Source organism: Leptodactylus fuscus, chromosome 5 (genome assembly GCF_031893055.1).
Source record: "Leptodactylus fuscus isolate aLepFus1 chromosome 5, aLepFus1.hap2, whole genome shotgun sequence".
Lineage (NCBI taxonomy): Eukaryota > Metazoa > Chordata > Amphibia > Anura > Leptodactylidae > Leptodactylus > Leptodactylus fuscus.
Window position 1 is genome coordinate 161,872,290 of NC_134269.1, and position 15,545 is coordinate 161,887,834.

The following is a 15,545-nucleotide window of genomic DNA, read 5'->3' on the forward strand; positions in this document are numbered from 1 at the left end:
TTGGTCCAAATTGGGGTTTTTAGAGGCTCCCTCCACCATGAATTGGTCCAAACTGGGTTTTTTAGAGGCTCCCTCCACCATGAATTGGTCCAAACTGGGGTTTTTAGAGGCTCCCTCCACCATGAATTTGCCCAAACTGGGCTGTTTAGAGGCTCCCTCCACCATGAATTGGTCCAAATTGGGGTTTTTAGAGGCTCCCTCCACCATGAATTTGCCCAAACTGGGCTGGTTAGAGGCTCCCTCCACCATGAATTGGTCCAAACTGGGCTGGTTAGAGGCTCCCTCCACCATGAATTGGTCCAAATTGGGGTTTTTAGAGGCTCCCTCCACCATGAATTGGTCCAAACTGGGCTGTTTAGAGGCTCCCTCCACCATGAATTGGTCCAAACTGGGGTTTTTAGAGGCTCCCTCCACCATGAATTGGTCCAAACTGGGCTGGTTAGAGGCTCCCTCCACCATGAATTGGTCCAAACTGGGTTTTTTAGAAGCTCCCTCCACCATGAATTGGTCCAAACTGGGGTTTTTAGAGGCTCCCTCCACCATGAATTGGTCCAAACTGGGGTTTTTAGAGGCTCCCTCCACCATGAATTGGTCCAAACTGGGGTTTTTAGAGGCTCCCTCCACCATGAATTTGCCCAAACTGGGCTGTTTAGAGGCTCCCTCCACCATGAATTGGTCCAAACTGGGTTTTTTAGAGGCTCCCTCCACCATGAATTGGTCCAAACTGGGGTTTTTAGAGGCTCCCTCCACCATGAATTGGTCCAAACTGGGGTTTTTAGAGGCTCCCTCCACCATGAATTTGCCCAAACTGGGCTGTTTAGAGGCTCCCTCCACCATGAATTGGTCCAAATTGGGGTTTTTAGAGGCTCCCTCCACCATGAATTGGTCCAAACTGGGGTTTTTAGAGGCTCCCTCCACCATGAATTTGCCCAAACTGGGCTGTTTAGAGGCTCCCTCCAGCATGAATTGGTCCAAACTGGGGTTTTTAGAGGCTCCCTCCACCATGAATTGGTCCAAACTGGGGTTTTTAGAGGCTCCCTCCACCATGAATTGGTCCAAACTGGGGTTTTTAGAGGCTCCCTCCACCATGAATTGGTCCAAACTGGGCTGGTTAGAGGCTCCCTCCACCATGAATTTGCCCAAACTGGGCTGTTTAGAGGCTCCCTCCACCATGAATTGGTCCAAACTGGGTTTTTTAGAGGCTCCCTCCACCATGAATTGGTCCAAACTGGGGTTTTTAGAGGCTCCCTCCACCATGAATTGGTCCAAACTGGGGTTTTTAGAGGCTCCCTCCACCATGAATTGGTCCAAACTGGGGTTTTTAGAGGCTCCCTCCACCATGAATTTGCCCAAACTGGGCTGTTTAGAGGCTCCCTCCACCATGAATTGGTCCAAACTGGGTTTTTTAGAGGCTCCCTCCACCATGAATTGGTCCAAACTGGGGTTTTTAGAGGCTCCCTCCACCATGAATTGGTCCAAACTGGGGTTTTTAGAGGCTCCCTCCACCATGAATTTGCCCAAACTGGGCTGTTTAGAGGCTCCCTCCACCATGAATTGGTCCAAATTGGGGTTTTTAGAGGCTCCCTCCAGCATGAATTGGTCCAAACTGGGGTTTTTAGAGGCTCCCTCCACCATGAATTGGTCCAAACTGGGGTTTTTAGAGGCTCCCTCCACCATGAATTGGTCCAAACTGGGGTTTTTAGAGGCTCCCTCCACCATGAATTGGTCCAAACTGGGCTGGTTAGAGGCTCCCTCCACCATGAATTTGCCCAAACTGGGCTGTTTAGAGGCTCCCTCCACCATGAATTGGTCCAAACTGGGCTGGTTAGAGGCTCCCTCCACCATGAATTGGTCCAAACTGGGTTTTTTAGAGGCTCCCTCCACCATGAATTGGTCCAAACTGGGGTTTTTAGAGGCTCCCTCCACCATGAATTGGTCCAAACTGGGGTTTTTAGAGGCTCCCTCCACCATGAATTTGCCCAAACTGGGCTGTTTAGAGGCTCCCTCCAGCATGAATTGGTCCAAACTGGGGTTTTTAGAGGCTCCCTCCACCATGAATTGGTCCAAACTGGGGTTTTTAGAGGCTCCCTCCACCATGAATTGGTCCAAACTGGGCTGGTTAGAGGCTCCCTCCACCATGAATTGGTCCAAACTGGGCTGGTTAGAGGCTCCCTCCACCATGAATTGGTCCAAACTGGGCTGGTTAGAGGCTCCCTCCACCATGAATTGGTCCAAATTGGGGTTTTTAGAGGCTCCCTCCACCATGAATTGGTCCAAACTGGGCTGTTTAGAGGCTCCCTCCACCATGAATTGGTCCAAACTGGGGTTTTTAGAGGCTCCCTCCACCATGAATTGGTCCAAACTGGGCTGGTTAGAGGCTCCCTCCACCATGAATTGGTCCAAACTGAGTTTTTTAGAGGCTCCCTCCACCATGAATTGGTCCAAACTGGGGTTTTTAGAGGCTCCCTCCACCATGAATTTGCCCAAACTGGGCTGTTTAGAGGCTCCCTCCACCATGAATTGGTCCAAACTGGGGTTTTTAGAGGCTCCCTCCACCATGAATTGGTCCAAACTGGGGTTTTTAGAGGCTCCCTCCACCATGAATTTGCCCAAACTGGGCTGTTTAGAGGCTCCCTCCAGCATGAATTGGTCCAAACTGGGGTTTTTAGAGGCTCCCTCCACCATGAATTGGTCCAAACTGGGGTTTTTAGAGGCTCCCTCCACCATGAATTGGTCCAAACTGGGCTGGTTAGAGGCTCCCTCCACCATGAATTGGTCCAAACTGGGCTGGTTAGAGGCTCCCTCCACCATGAATTGGTCCAAACTGGGCTGGTTAGAGGCTCCCTCCACCATGAATTGGTCCAAATTGGGGTTTTTAGAGGCTCCCTCCACCATGAATTGGTCCAAACTGGGCTGTTTAGAGGCTCCCTCCACCATGAATTGGTCCAAACTGGGGTTTTTAGAGGCTCCCTCCACCATGAATTGGTCCAAACTGGGCTGGTTAGAGGCTCCCTCCACCATGAATTGGTCCAAACTGAGTTTTTTAGAGGCTCCCTCCACCATGAATTGGTCCAAACTGGGGTTTTTAGAGGCTCCCTCCACCATGAATTTGCCCAAACTGGGCTGTTTAGAGGCTCCCTCCACCATAAATTGGTCCAAACTGGGTTTTTTAGAGGCTCCCTCCACCATGAATTGGTCCAAACTGGGGTTTTTAGAGGCTCCCTCCACCATGAATTGGTCCAAACTGGGGTTTTTAGAGTCTCCCTCCACCATGAATTTGCCCAAACTGGGCTGTTTAGAGGCTCCCTCCACCATGAATTGGTCCAAATTGGGGTTTTTAGAGGCTCCCTCCACCATGAATTTGCCCAAACTGGGCTGGTTAGAGGCTCCCTCCACCATGAATTGGTCCAAACTGGGCTGGTTAGAGGCTCCCTCCACCATGAATTGGTCCAAATTGGGGTTTTTAGAGGCTCCCTCCACCATGAATTGGTCCAAACTGGGCTGTTTAGAGGCTCCCTCCACCATGAATTGGTCCAAATTGGGGTTTTTAGAGGCTCCCTCCACGATGAATTGGTCCAAACTGGGCTGTTTAGAGGCTCCCTCCACCATGAATTGGTCCAAACTGGGGTTTTTAGAGGCTCCCTCCACCATGAATTGGTCCAAACTGGGGTTTTTAGAGGCTCCCTCCACCATGAATTTGCCCAAACTGGGCTGTTTAGAGGCTCCCTCCACCATGAATTGGTCCAAACTGGGGTTTTTAGAGGCTCCCTCCACCATGAATTGGTCCAAACTGGGGTTTTTAGAGGCTCCCTCCACCATGAATTGGTCCAAATTGGGCTGGTTAGAGGCTCCCTCCACCATGAATTGGTCCAAATTGGGGTTTTTAGAGGCTCCCTCCACCTTGAATTGGTCCAAACTGGGGTTTTTAGAGGCTCCCTCCACCATGAATTTGCCTAAACTCTGCTGGTTAGAGGCTCCCTCCACCCTCATTTTCAAAACAAATGTTGGTGCCAACCTCAACTTACTACAAGGGCCAAATTCACTGCTGGTGACAAGCTCTCCTCACTGCAAGTGCCAAATACACATATTTCAAGGTGTTTTCCTACTGTCAGAGAGGTGGTATTGAGTGTGTAAAGTGTGTAGTTGTTAGGCTGTGATGTTGGGGTAATAGAGGGTCTTTGGTGTGTTAGATGCCCCCAGACATGCTTCCCCTGCTGTCCCAGTGTCATTCCAGAGGTGTTGGCATCATTTCCTGTGGTGTCATAGTGGACTTGGTGACCCTCCAGACACGGATTTGGGTTTCCCCCTTAACGAGTATATGTTCCCCATAGACTATAATGGGGTTCGAAACCCGTTCGAACACACGAACAGTGAGCGGCTGTTCGATTCGAATTTCGAACCTCGAACATTTTAGTGTTCGCTCATCTCTAGTGATAACAGCAGAACGAGTGTTTACTGTTATATGCGTCATACACTACAATGTACAGTTCACATGAATGTGCAGATAAAGTGATATTGGAGCAAAGACCCCTATAGTTAAGAGAGCATAGTGGTGCTGCCTCTGTTGAGGGTAATAATGAAGGCCTTATTATGTGACATACAGCTGTTCCAGAAAAAAGACGGTTATTAAAGTGGTTCTCCAGTACTTGTATATTGATGATTTTGAGTCCAACATTTGGCAGTGGCAGTGACACTCTCTCAGAACTGCTTCCGCTTCACAGATCAAGTGACATTATGTTTTTCAGTCACATGGCCTGACCGCAGCTCTGTCCCTTTCAAGTGAATTGACTGAGCTAGGCTTCTGTACAAATGTATGGTACTGTGCTTAGTATGTACTGAAGAGGCCTCAGCGCTCAGGAAGCCTTTTTAAACAGCTGATCGGCCTGGGTACTCAGGTATCACACCCCTGACCATCTTTAATTGGTGACAAATTTAACCTAGAAAACCCCTTTAACTTGAAGTGTTTTCAGGACTACATGAGATAACCTATTATTAGGATGGGCCATCAATATCAGATCATTGGATTCCACCTGTGCCTAGTGAACAATGGAGGAGACACAGTGCAGTCCCTTCACTTAGTTAATAGAAGGGGGTCTCAGGTGTCAGGTCCCCCAGAAATCTGATATTGATGGCTTAAAGGAGTTGTCTAGGCAAGTCAGTGAAGGGCCTGCAATGTCAGTACATTTGACATCACGGTCCTCTTCCTGAGGCCAGCTGAAGCCACAGATTGGTTTTAGCACTCACATGACCACTAAGTCCAGTCAGCGGCTTCAGCACAACACCGGAAGAGTCCCGGGACACGCCTTTGGAGTAGAATAACCTGGACAAGTGGGAGGACACCGGAGCATCATATGTTTTTCACTGCCCCAGCTGATTTAAACGTTAAAAGGGTTGTCCATTTTTGCCTGGACAAACCCTTTAACTAAAGGAGAATTCAGTTCTCTGGACATGTCCGTTTCACTAAATGCTTATAGTTCTCATAAAATAACAATACTGCAGCATCATTTTCTATAACTTTGTGTCGGGGGAATCCTAATACAATAGCCATTAAACAATAGGACTTTTGAGACCTAATTAAGACACTAATTAAGACATGAGGGTCCAGCCATTGTAAGTGACTGGCTGGCTAAAACTTGCCAAACCTGTATTCAGACTTATTTATACAATCCTAAGTAAATTCAATTCTCTACAACTTCTAATTATTCCAGAATTACAACTAATTCATTAAATTCTCAAAATATATATCAGCAGAGAAGGCAAAAACTTTAAGGGATCAATCTATCTCCCCCCTCCCCCATCATAACAAGAATTTATACACAAAAACACATTACAGAGCAGATATTCGAGTGACTTCTAATCTACTTAGTCAGATGTCTATCACCTTGTAGCAAACAATGCCGCAGAAATACCACTTTTGTTTTTCAAAACTATGATTTATCTTTACCTGCATGTACATATTAAGATAGCTCACATGCATTGCCTACCCCTTTATGGTGCCTAATCCCATATCAGAAGGATCATCTAAATAACAATGACTAAGTACATCTCATATTTACCAGAAGACATGTAACACATATGGGCCCATTCATTTCCATACATATATGCATACTTCACACTGGAGCTCCAGACAACACACATCCATTAAATCATAAAGAACTTGTCAAGTTTTCATATATTTTGTACAGTGATATATCACTTATTGTCTCAGGATGGACAATCTTATTTTCCTACAAATAATCACAGGGTTAGTTATAATTCCCGCACAGCTGAATATTGAGGAAAAAAAATAAACAAACAAATCATTACATGGCTTCATCTTCAATGTGTATCACTGAAAAATAAACATAATAATGATTATCTAAAATTTATGCCATTAATCCAATTCTAAAGACATTAAATATGATTTAAACAGCCAATACTGATACCAACATTACATATTAATATCTTTGTGCAGTTTTTGAATATGTCTATGGCAAACCCCTCTCTTCTAATTACCACAGATGTTCAGAACCTTTTAAACTATATTTGAGGTTTTGCCTTAAGGGCCAACTGCCAGAATTTTAACATTTTTCTTTATGAGATTCCAATCAAAGTTTTTACCACTGTTACACAAGTTTTAAAAATCAAATACTGGCATTTCTAAAAACAGCTTACATTATACAGTTACAAATTATTAAACCATATATTCATAATTCTCCATACATTATACCAATGATGTTACATCGTATCACTCATAGCTGAAATCTTAGCTACCTGCCGTGTCTCCCCTCCCCCCTTTTGTTGAATCCTAGCAAAACCTGTATCCTGTATACCTCTGCTGTGGATATATACGAGTCACACTGGAGGGGAGGGGCCTGACCTTCATCATCACTCACATGGCACATCAACAACACAATGCCATGTGCAGAACGCATTGATCTTTTAACTGGACTGAGTGTGTGTCCACTATGCATTTCCTTACACTAAGGAAAATATACACACACTTAATACCTTATTTCTGTAACCATTCCTTACTTAATTTGTTTTTCCAACTATCCAACATCTTATCAGCAGTTTCTCACCTCCATTTCTAACTGCTCTTTCCTTAAACCATCTTTTGGGTTGATTTCCATACCGGCTGACTCTGCACTCCCCCCATTCTGTTCTTCAATTAGAGCATATATCCCTTTGTAACTGATGCTCCTGTATCTGTCCTGCATGATCTAATCTCCATTGGTTCCCAAAATTTGTTATATCTTAGGAACCCCTGCTCTCTTAAGGATTTTTATTTATTTATTTTCCCTTTTTCTTTTACTTGGGCGGCAACTTCTTTTCTCTCTCATCTCTATTAGTTCATATGGGGTATATTTATTTGGGGGATCACACAGATTACTCCCCAGAACCACACAGATTTATTTGGGGGATCACACAGATTTATTTGGGGGATCACACAGATTACTCCCCGGAACCACACAGATTTATTTGGGGGATCACACAGATTACTCCCCGGAACCACACAGATTTATTTGGGGGATCACACAGATTACTCCCCATTTTCACTGAACTAATCTCTGTCTTTTAACTAAAGATGGAAGCTGCCTGTACCGCCTTATACACTTTATAACAGATGTATCAATCAAATGACAGCATGGACAGTATACAAAGAATGAGGTATAACATTCCCACCCCCTTTACAGACAATATATATTCTTTTAGGTTCTTTGCAAAAAGCTTGAGCTATCTATATAAGGAACATATGTGTTTACCTCACACTCGGACAGGAATACAAAAGTTCTTAGAAACACAGATCAAACTGGTAAGATTAAAGTTCTTACCTTGCAGCGCTGACTTTGTTGGATCTGTATTTCCAAGCACTCCTGTAATCTGGTCGTCCGGGGGATCAGCAAACCGTCTCCTCATCTCTCAAGCCGCACGTTTGGGCGACAATTTCTGTCGGGGGAATCCTAATACCCCCAGAGATATGCTGTCTGTAAAGGAAAATTAATTAACAGGCCAAGATCGGCTGCCGCCATCTTTAGCCCGGAGAATCATCAGAGACACATGGTGGTCGTGTATCAAAATGGATTCTGGTTTAATGGTGGCTAGAACAAAGTATATATCACATGGCATAGACAGAACAGGATTGGCTAGTATAATTAGCATACATCTATTGGTGGAGAAGTTTGTAACAATAGCCCTGATGCATATCTATTGGATAAGAAACTGGAGAGAGGTCACACCCCCCTGAAGGCTGGCTTTACTCTAAAATGGAGTCAGTGAGCACATGGTATGGTGACCACATGGCCACACAAAATGGCAGTCATCAGCACATGTCTCAAATACACATCCTAGATGTCTATCTCATGGTATCCTAAAGACAATAGACATCCTTGTTGGAGACAATTAGCTTAATTACCCTTCTCTTGTCCCTTTATCTTTGGAAGGGTCTTTGGTCTTTGATCCTTTCCTAACAGTGCCCGTAGTCCCTGCCGAACTGTCTCCATTTTAATTAGTCTCTTTGTAAGATAGCACAGTGCATAGTGTCTTGCATAACCAGTCTGGCAAGATCCAAACTGCATCTCTCTGGGAGAGAGATGGACAGATAGAATAATCGCTGCCTCTACCTCTATACATAATTTTTCATAAGATATTATTAGCCCCCCACATTTGTATTTTGCCTTTCCCCTGTTGTTCATCATGGAAATATATGAATAACCTACATGTCCATTCTCTTTGTTAAAGGCGCATGTCCCTATAAACAAAACTTTTCCAAATTAATGTTATTTTTGGTGTCTTGATTTAGGATGTCCTTTTTTGTTGGTATCTGCTGATGAGTCTCTGCTGGGTTTGCAATACGTTGGCTGTCACACTTTGGAGAAAATGTAAGCTTTCACCAACTCCTACAAGTCCAGTTCTTTATATCATTTAATAGGTGTTGCACCATTGATTCTGGCGCAGTTGGAATTATTTCTCTAGCTCCCACTGTTCTAGAACAGTCAATGCTCTTAGTTTTAGTGCTTCATATGCTATTTAGGTTCTGTACTGCTAGGAGGGCGATGCCAGGCAGGAGTAGACAAGGGGATATGACACTGTCCACCTCTAATTGGAGTTCTTACTCAAACCCCCTGCCTGACAATGATCTTCTGACATTACAGAACCTAAGTAACACATCAGGACCAAAACTAACTGTGCTTGTTGCTTGGGAAAGTTGGAGGCTAGAAGCAAAATTCCAACTGTGCTGGAATCAGTGGCAACTACTAACAGTTGCTTAGAACTTGAGATGGTGGAGGTGGTGAAAGGTGCTCTTTAACCACTTATGGACCGCCCATAGAGTATAAACGTCCGGGAAGTGGTTGCCTTGTTCTGACAGGACGTACCGGTACATCCAGTCAGAACACAGTAGCTGCACGGAGATCGTGCAGCTACTGAAGCTGGGAGCCGGCTGTAACTTCACCCGGAGCTCCCAGAGAGATGGCAGGGAAGGTTTATTCCCTTCCCTGCCATCTCGATCGCTGTGTATACAGCGCACAATGAGCGCTGTATACACGGCTATGGGCGCTGCCATGATGCAGCCGCCCTCTGACCCGGAGGTCACGTGATCCGCCGGGAGCAGCATCTTGCAAGAGCTGCTGAGTCCTACAGGACCCAGATCAGCTCTGTATACTGTGTATACAGCATGCTGGAGGCTGTATTCCTCCTGCAACTGGGGCTAAATGTACCAGCTCCAGTTATAGGAGAATCTCAGCCTCCCTAACAAAGAGAAAAGTGATGAGATGTCCCCAAAGGTCTCTTATCACCTTTGGATGTCTCCAAAGGTCTCTTATCACAATCTGAAAAAAAAAAAAAAAATTAAAGTTTTTAAAAAAATGTAAATAAAATAATAATAATAAATAATAATAATACGCTAATAAAATGCTGTTTTTAATGGTTATAGTCCCACCCTCGACGACACCATACAAAATAAAAATTACTGTAACGAAGAGGAAAAACTATTTTATAAAGTTTTTCAGTGACACTTTGTGTTATTAAATAAAAAATAAATAAATTGAAAACCAGACACAATTTCCCTCTTATTATGTTTATATTTTCCCGGATATAAAAAAAATTAAAACACATTTGAAAATAAAAACAACATAAAAATAAAGCCCTATGTGTCCCCGAAAAAAAAATGCAAAAATTAGTTGACTGAGACATACGGGAAAAATGTTACAGTCCATAAAACCGCACATACAAAATAAACCTAAAATGTGTCTGGTCCTGGACCACAAATTGGCCCGGTACTGAAGTGGTTAAATGATATTTTGTGACAATTTTCCAAACATAATAGCCAATTGATATATAATTCTGTCAAGGACAGGTTATTGCCTCTTCATAAATTATTTAGACATCTCTGCACTAGAATGAAAATTATCACCAATTATGGACTTGTGTAGATTTCTATTATACCTCACGCTAGAAAACTGGTGTAACCTATAATTAATCTGTTGGGCTGAAATTTCTCCAGCCTGTCCTGGCTCACTTCGCCTACATTCTATAAAGAAACAAGGGTCCTATGCCAAATGTGTGCCACAGTATCATCCCTGTACATGACAAAATTGCTATAAAGGGATTGAGGAATTCCTCCTAGTGTCCTTTCAAATCAACGGGTTGTCCATGTAATGCAGGACAGGTCCTTTAGGCCATGTAATCTTCTTTGTAACTGCTTTATCCAAGAGGTAAAGATCCTTAAGGCTAAGGCCCCATGTAGTGTTCAACAGCAAAAAAGCGCTGTGGGACAAACCATGGCGGCAACGCATTACAGTTCTTCCTACATTGCTTTGCACAGAAAGTTTGCAGAGGTTTCCTATGAAGACTTTCTGCTTCAAGTATAGCTTTAATAAGTGCAATGAGTGCAAGCAAATACCTTTAGCAGTATTTTGAATGATTTCTGGGTTTCTCTGGGAGCTCCTGGCATCCTCTGCATTTGTTTACATGGGTATCTTGCTGTTCTGTTTTCCTAGAACTACCATGATGTCTTGCACGTCACTCAGAGCTGACGCCATCCCTCTCCCTCCCCCTTCCTTTCTCACTTGCTCCTTCTCCCTGTTTCCCTAGTTGGCCGTCCACGATTAGCCCTTCCTAACTAACTCACCCGCTACCTTATCATACTTACCTGTCTTCTGGGCAAGACTTTCTGGGCATGGGACCTCACTTGTTGTTCTAGAACTCTGGCTCTATTGCGCAGACATGAGCCCTGAATAAGTGTCGTCCTGTGCCCAGAAGATCCACACACCATGACAGGTAAGTATGATGCCAAAGCGGGAGGGGGGTAGTATTGGTGACGTTCCATTTCCAGAAACGGAAATATGGAATGACATCGGAAAATTGGAAAATGTGCTAGGGGTGGTCACATGACTGCCCTGGCTTTCTAGGTAAATATAACTTTATTGTACAATAAGTAATTTAGAAGGTAGCTGGGGGTGGGATTAGGTTAGATTAGAAAGATCAGTTTATTCTGGACAACCCCTTCAATGGAATGGAGATTTGGCTATTGCTAAACATACGCAAATCTGAAAAGCACCAAGAGCAGAAATTACATGATCTCTACCTATCCCAATATGGTGATCAAATTGAAAGTGGAGCTAGTCGTGGACATGAAAAGACACTACCAAAATTGTGCCCAACCAGAATATTTAGCGATATAGAAATATCTCATATTAGTATAAAAAACAAAAAAAAAACTTTGCAAGTCTTCAGTAGGTGATACCTTTTTTAATGGCTAACTCATAATGATGACAGAATATGACGTTTCGAAGCTTTCCTCTGAGCTTCTTCTTCAGATATAACTAAAAAACACTCTGTAGAGGCTGCATATTTATAACTGGACACAGGGCTAGAATTACAGGAGGGAGGGGGGAAGAGGCTTATTACTATATACTTATAACAACAAACAATCAATTGCCAGATCCCCCAGTTCTTATCTTAATGGCTGTCTTAATGATGTGTATAAAAAGACATAAACCCACGTGAGATGTTCATCCCATTGTCCAACGTCTGGAATAGGGTCATGGCCTTGTACTCATAAATCAGTCGCTGTTTCCTTGATTTAAAGTTCCCTTTTAAGATCAAGATTTTCATGTCATTGATGATGCTGTGGTGTTCCTGGCAAAAATGATTTGGCACGGGAAGATCAGTTCTCTGTTGTTTGATTGTATGGCGATGTGAATTAATTCTCATTCTGAGTTTCTGACCAGTCTCTCCAACATACAGATTTTCAGTGGAACATTTGGTGCAAATGATCAAATACACCACATTAGGTGTGTTACAGGTGAACGTACCTGGGATTTTATATTCCCTGTTAGAGTTTGGTATCTCTATCTTGTCAGTGGTCAGTATGTGGGGGCAGGTTTTGCACCTCTTCTGTCCACATGGGAATGTTCCTTTGTTAGTTGGAGGTGACAGAGAGCTGCTAATAATCATATTCCTGAGGTTTGGTGGCTGTCTGTAGCATAGGAGAGGGGGGTCAGAAAATATGGATTTTAGACGGTTGTCTTTTTGCAGTAGTGGATGTAATTTGCGTGTGATTCCTCTCAGCGTCTCCAGGTGGGGGTTGTATGTGACAACCAGGGGTACCCGAGTGTTCTCCTGTTTGGTATTGTATTTTAATAACTCCGATCTTGGTATCCTGGTGGCTCTGGTGATTTGGTTATCAACTGTTCTTGGATGGTAACCCTGCCTCAAGAATGTGTTTTTGAGGCCCCCAAGGTGTTCGTCCCTATCTGCAGGGTTTGAACATATGCGATGGTATCTGATGGCCTGGCTGTATACAATGGAGTTCTTTATGTGTTTAGGATGAAAACTATCCCATCTTAGGTACGTAGGGCGGTCAATTGGTTTCCGATACAGCGATGTCTCAATTTTGTTGTCCTGTATCTTGATGACTGCATCCAGGAAGTTTATTTATTTCCGAAATAAACTTCCTGGATGCAGTCATCAAGATACAGGACAACAAAATTGAGACATCGCTGTATCGGAAACCAATTGACCGCCCTACGTACCTAAGATGGGATAGTTTTCATCCTAAACACATAAAGAACTCCATTGTATACAGCCAGGCCATCAGATACCATCGCATATGTTCAAACCCTGCAGATAGGGACGAACACCTTGGGGGCCTCAAAAACACATTCTTGAGGCAGGGTTACCATCCAAGAACAGTTGATAACCAAATCACCAGAGCCACCAGGATACCAAGATCGGAGTTATTAAAATACAATACCAAACAGGAGAACACTCGGGTACCCCTGGTTGTCACATACAACCCCCACCTGGAGATGCTGAGAGGAATCACACGCAAATTACATCCACTACTGCAAAAAGACAACCGTCTAAAATCCATATTTTCTGACCCCCCTCTCCTATGCTACAGACAGCCACCAAACCTCAGGAATATGATTATTAGCAGCTCTCTGTCACCTCCAACTAACAAAGGAACATTCCCATGTGGACAGAAGAGGTGCAAAACCTGCCCCCACATACTGACCACTGACAAGATAGAGATACCAAACTCTAACAGGGAATATAAAATCCCAGGTACGTTCACCTGTAACACACCTAATGTGGTGTATTTGATCATTTGCACCAAATGTTCCACTGAAAATCTGTATGTTGGAGAGACGGGTCAGAAACTCAGAATGAGAATTAATTCACATCGCCATACAATCAAACAACAGAGAACTGATCTTCCCGTGCCAAATCATTTTTGCCAGGAACACCACAGCATCATCAATGACATGAAAATCTTGATCTTAAAAGGGAACTTTAAATCAAGGAAACAGCGACTGATTTATGAGTACAAGGCCATGACCCTATTCTAGACGTTGGACAATGGGATGAACATCTCACGTGGGTTTATGTCTTTTTATACACATCATTAAGACAGCCATTAAGATAAGAACTGGGGGATCTGGCAATTGATTGTTTGTTGTTATAAGTATATAGTAATAAGCCTCTTCCCCCCTCCCTCCTGTAATTCTAGCCCTGTGTCCAGTTATAAATATGCAGCCTCTACAGAGTGTTTTTTAGTTATATCTGAAGAAGAAGCTCAGAGGAAAGCTTCGAAACGTCATATTCTGTCATCATTATGAGTTAGCCATTAAAAAAGGTATCACCTACTGAAGACTTGCAAAGTTTTTTTTTTGTTTTTTATATTTTATAACCACTGGCTAACACGGTACCAAAACAAACATTTTCCTTTTATCATATTAGTATAGCAGTGTATAGCATACATGTGCTGGATCGCAGGAGTTATGTGCTGTGCTCAGGAAAAAAAATGCACATGTGCAATACAATTTCCATCATTATCAACAATATTAGTCACATATAACATAAGAGCGTCCTCATTTGTGTATCATCTATGCACACGTATGATTCATGTACATATTTCTGTTTATAGGACACATGCTGGAATGATCTGGATCCTCTGCCTTCTCCCTTTCCTCCTTCTGGATGGCGGTGGCCAAGGTATTACTCTTGGTTTTTAAGCATGTTTTTAATGTTAATAACATATTTTACAGTTTTTTCATAGTTTGATAATACAATAACGAAAGTGGTGGAGAAGGAGTGGTCCCTGAAGAAACATTGAAAGAATCTGTAACGTCTCTGCCTGCTCGGTTCACTGCGTCGCCCTGTGCTCGCATGCGGCGGTGCATGAGGCTTGTGCAGTTTGATTCCTTGTTTAAAGTTTTTGGTTGCACTGTGTGAACACGGCTCTAGTTTGGTAATTGATTTTCCACCTCACCTGTCTGCTTTCACATTCATTTCCCTCTGCTTCTCTAATGGTTGCATTTAGTCTTGCCCTGTGATTGACAGCCTGCCTTCCTATCAGGTTCAGGGAGGGTACTTCCTCCCTATTTATTCTTGGCTCACATTCACACTGGTGCTTACTATTGCCTTGTGCTTGCTGGCGTTTTCTCTTGCTGTTTTGTTACTTGTATTCTTAATCCTGACCTCTGGCTTTCCCTATTGACTATTCTTTTGGACTTCGATTTGGCACTGCATTGCTTGACTGTTACTGAACCCTGGCCAGCTGACCTCGCTTTGTTGTTGTTTGTCTTGTCTTTGTGTATCACGTATATAGGAAGGGATTGTCTCCAAGTTGCCACCTATTGCATAGGATAGGACCAGGCAAGCAGGAAGGGATAGTGGGGGGCTTCAGCTTAGGGCTCACTGTCTCTTGTGCCCCTTCCCAGGTTTTCCAGCAGCTACTGGGGAATTGCTGTCCTAGCAATTCCCAAACAGAATCACTGGCAAAATCTTTCAGTGCAGTCTTAAGCTGGTTGCACAGTGTGCTAACTGGTGGCCATGAATGAACGACACAGGTGACATGCAGGTGACACATGGACATCACCCATATGCCGCACGTGCTTCCATGGCTTCTTTCATTCAATGAATAGGAGCCACAGGAGCAAGATGGTAAAATCAGACAGGAATAAGACCTATTCCATATTTTTTGGAAAGCATCTTGACAAATGGAGAAGGCAGCATTTCTTAAACAATTTAAAAATAAGATTATTATATTCAATTGG

At 43.5% G+C, this 15,545-nt stretch overlaps 1 protein-coding gene across 1 annotated transcript in view; it reads left to right on the forward strand.

Moving 5' to 3' along the window:
* The window catches only part of CDHR2 (cadherin related family member 2), a 94,648-nt gene that overhangs the window by 14,599 nt on the left and 64,504 nt on the right, over positions 1-15,545 (forward strand). Inside the window, exon 2 of the mRNA XM_075274705.1 lies at positions 14,414-14,481. Within this exon, the coding sequence (XP_075130806.1) occupies positions 14,427-14,481 (55 nt within the window). The 5' untranslated portion in view covers positions 14,414-14,426. The remainder of the gene's footprint in view (positions 1-14,413; positions 14,482-15,545) is intronic.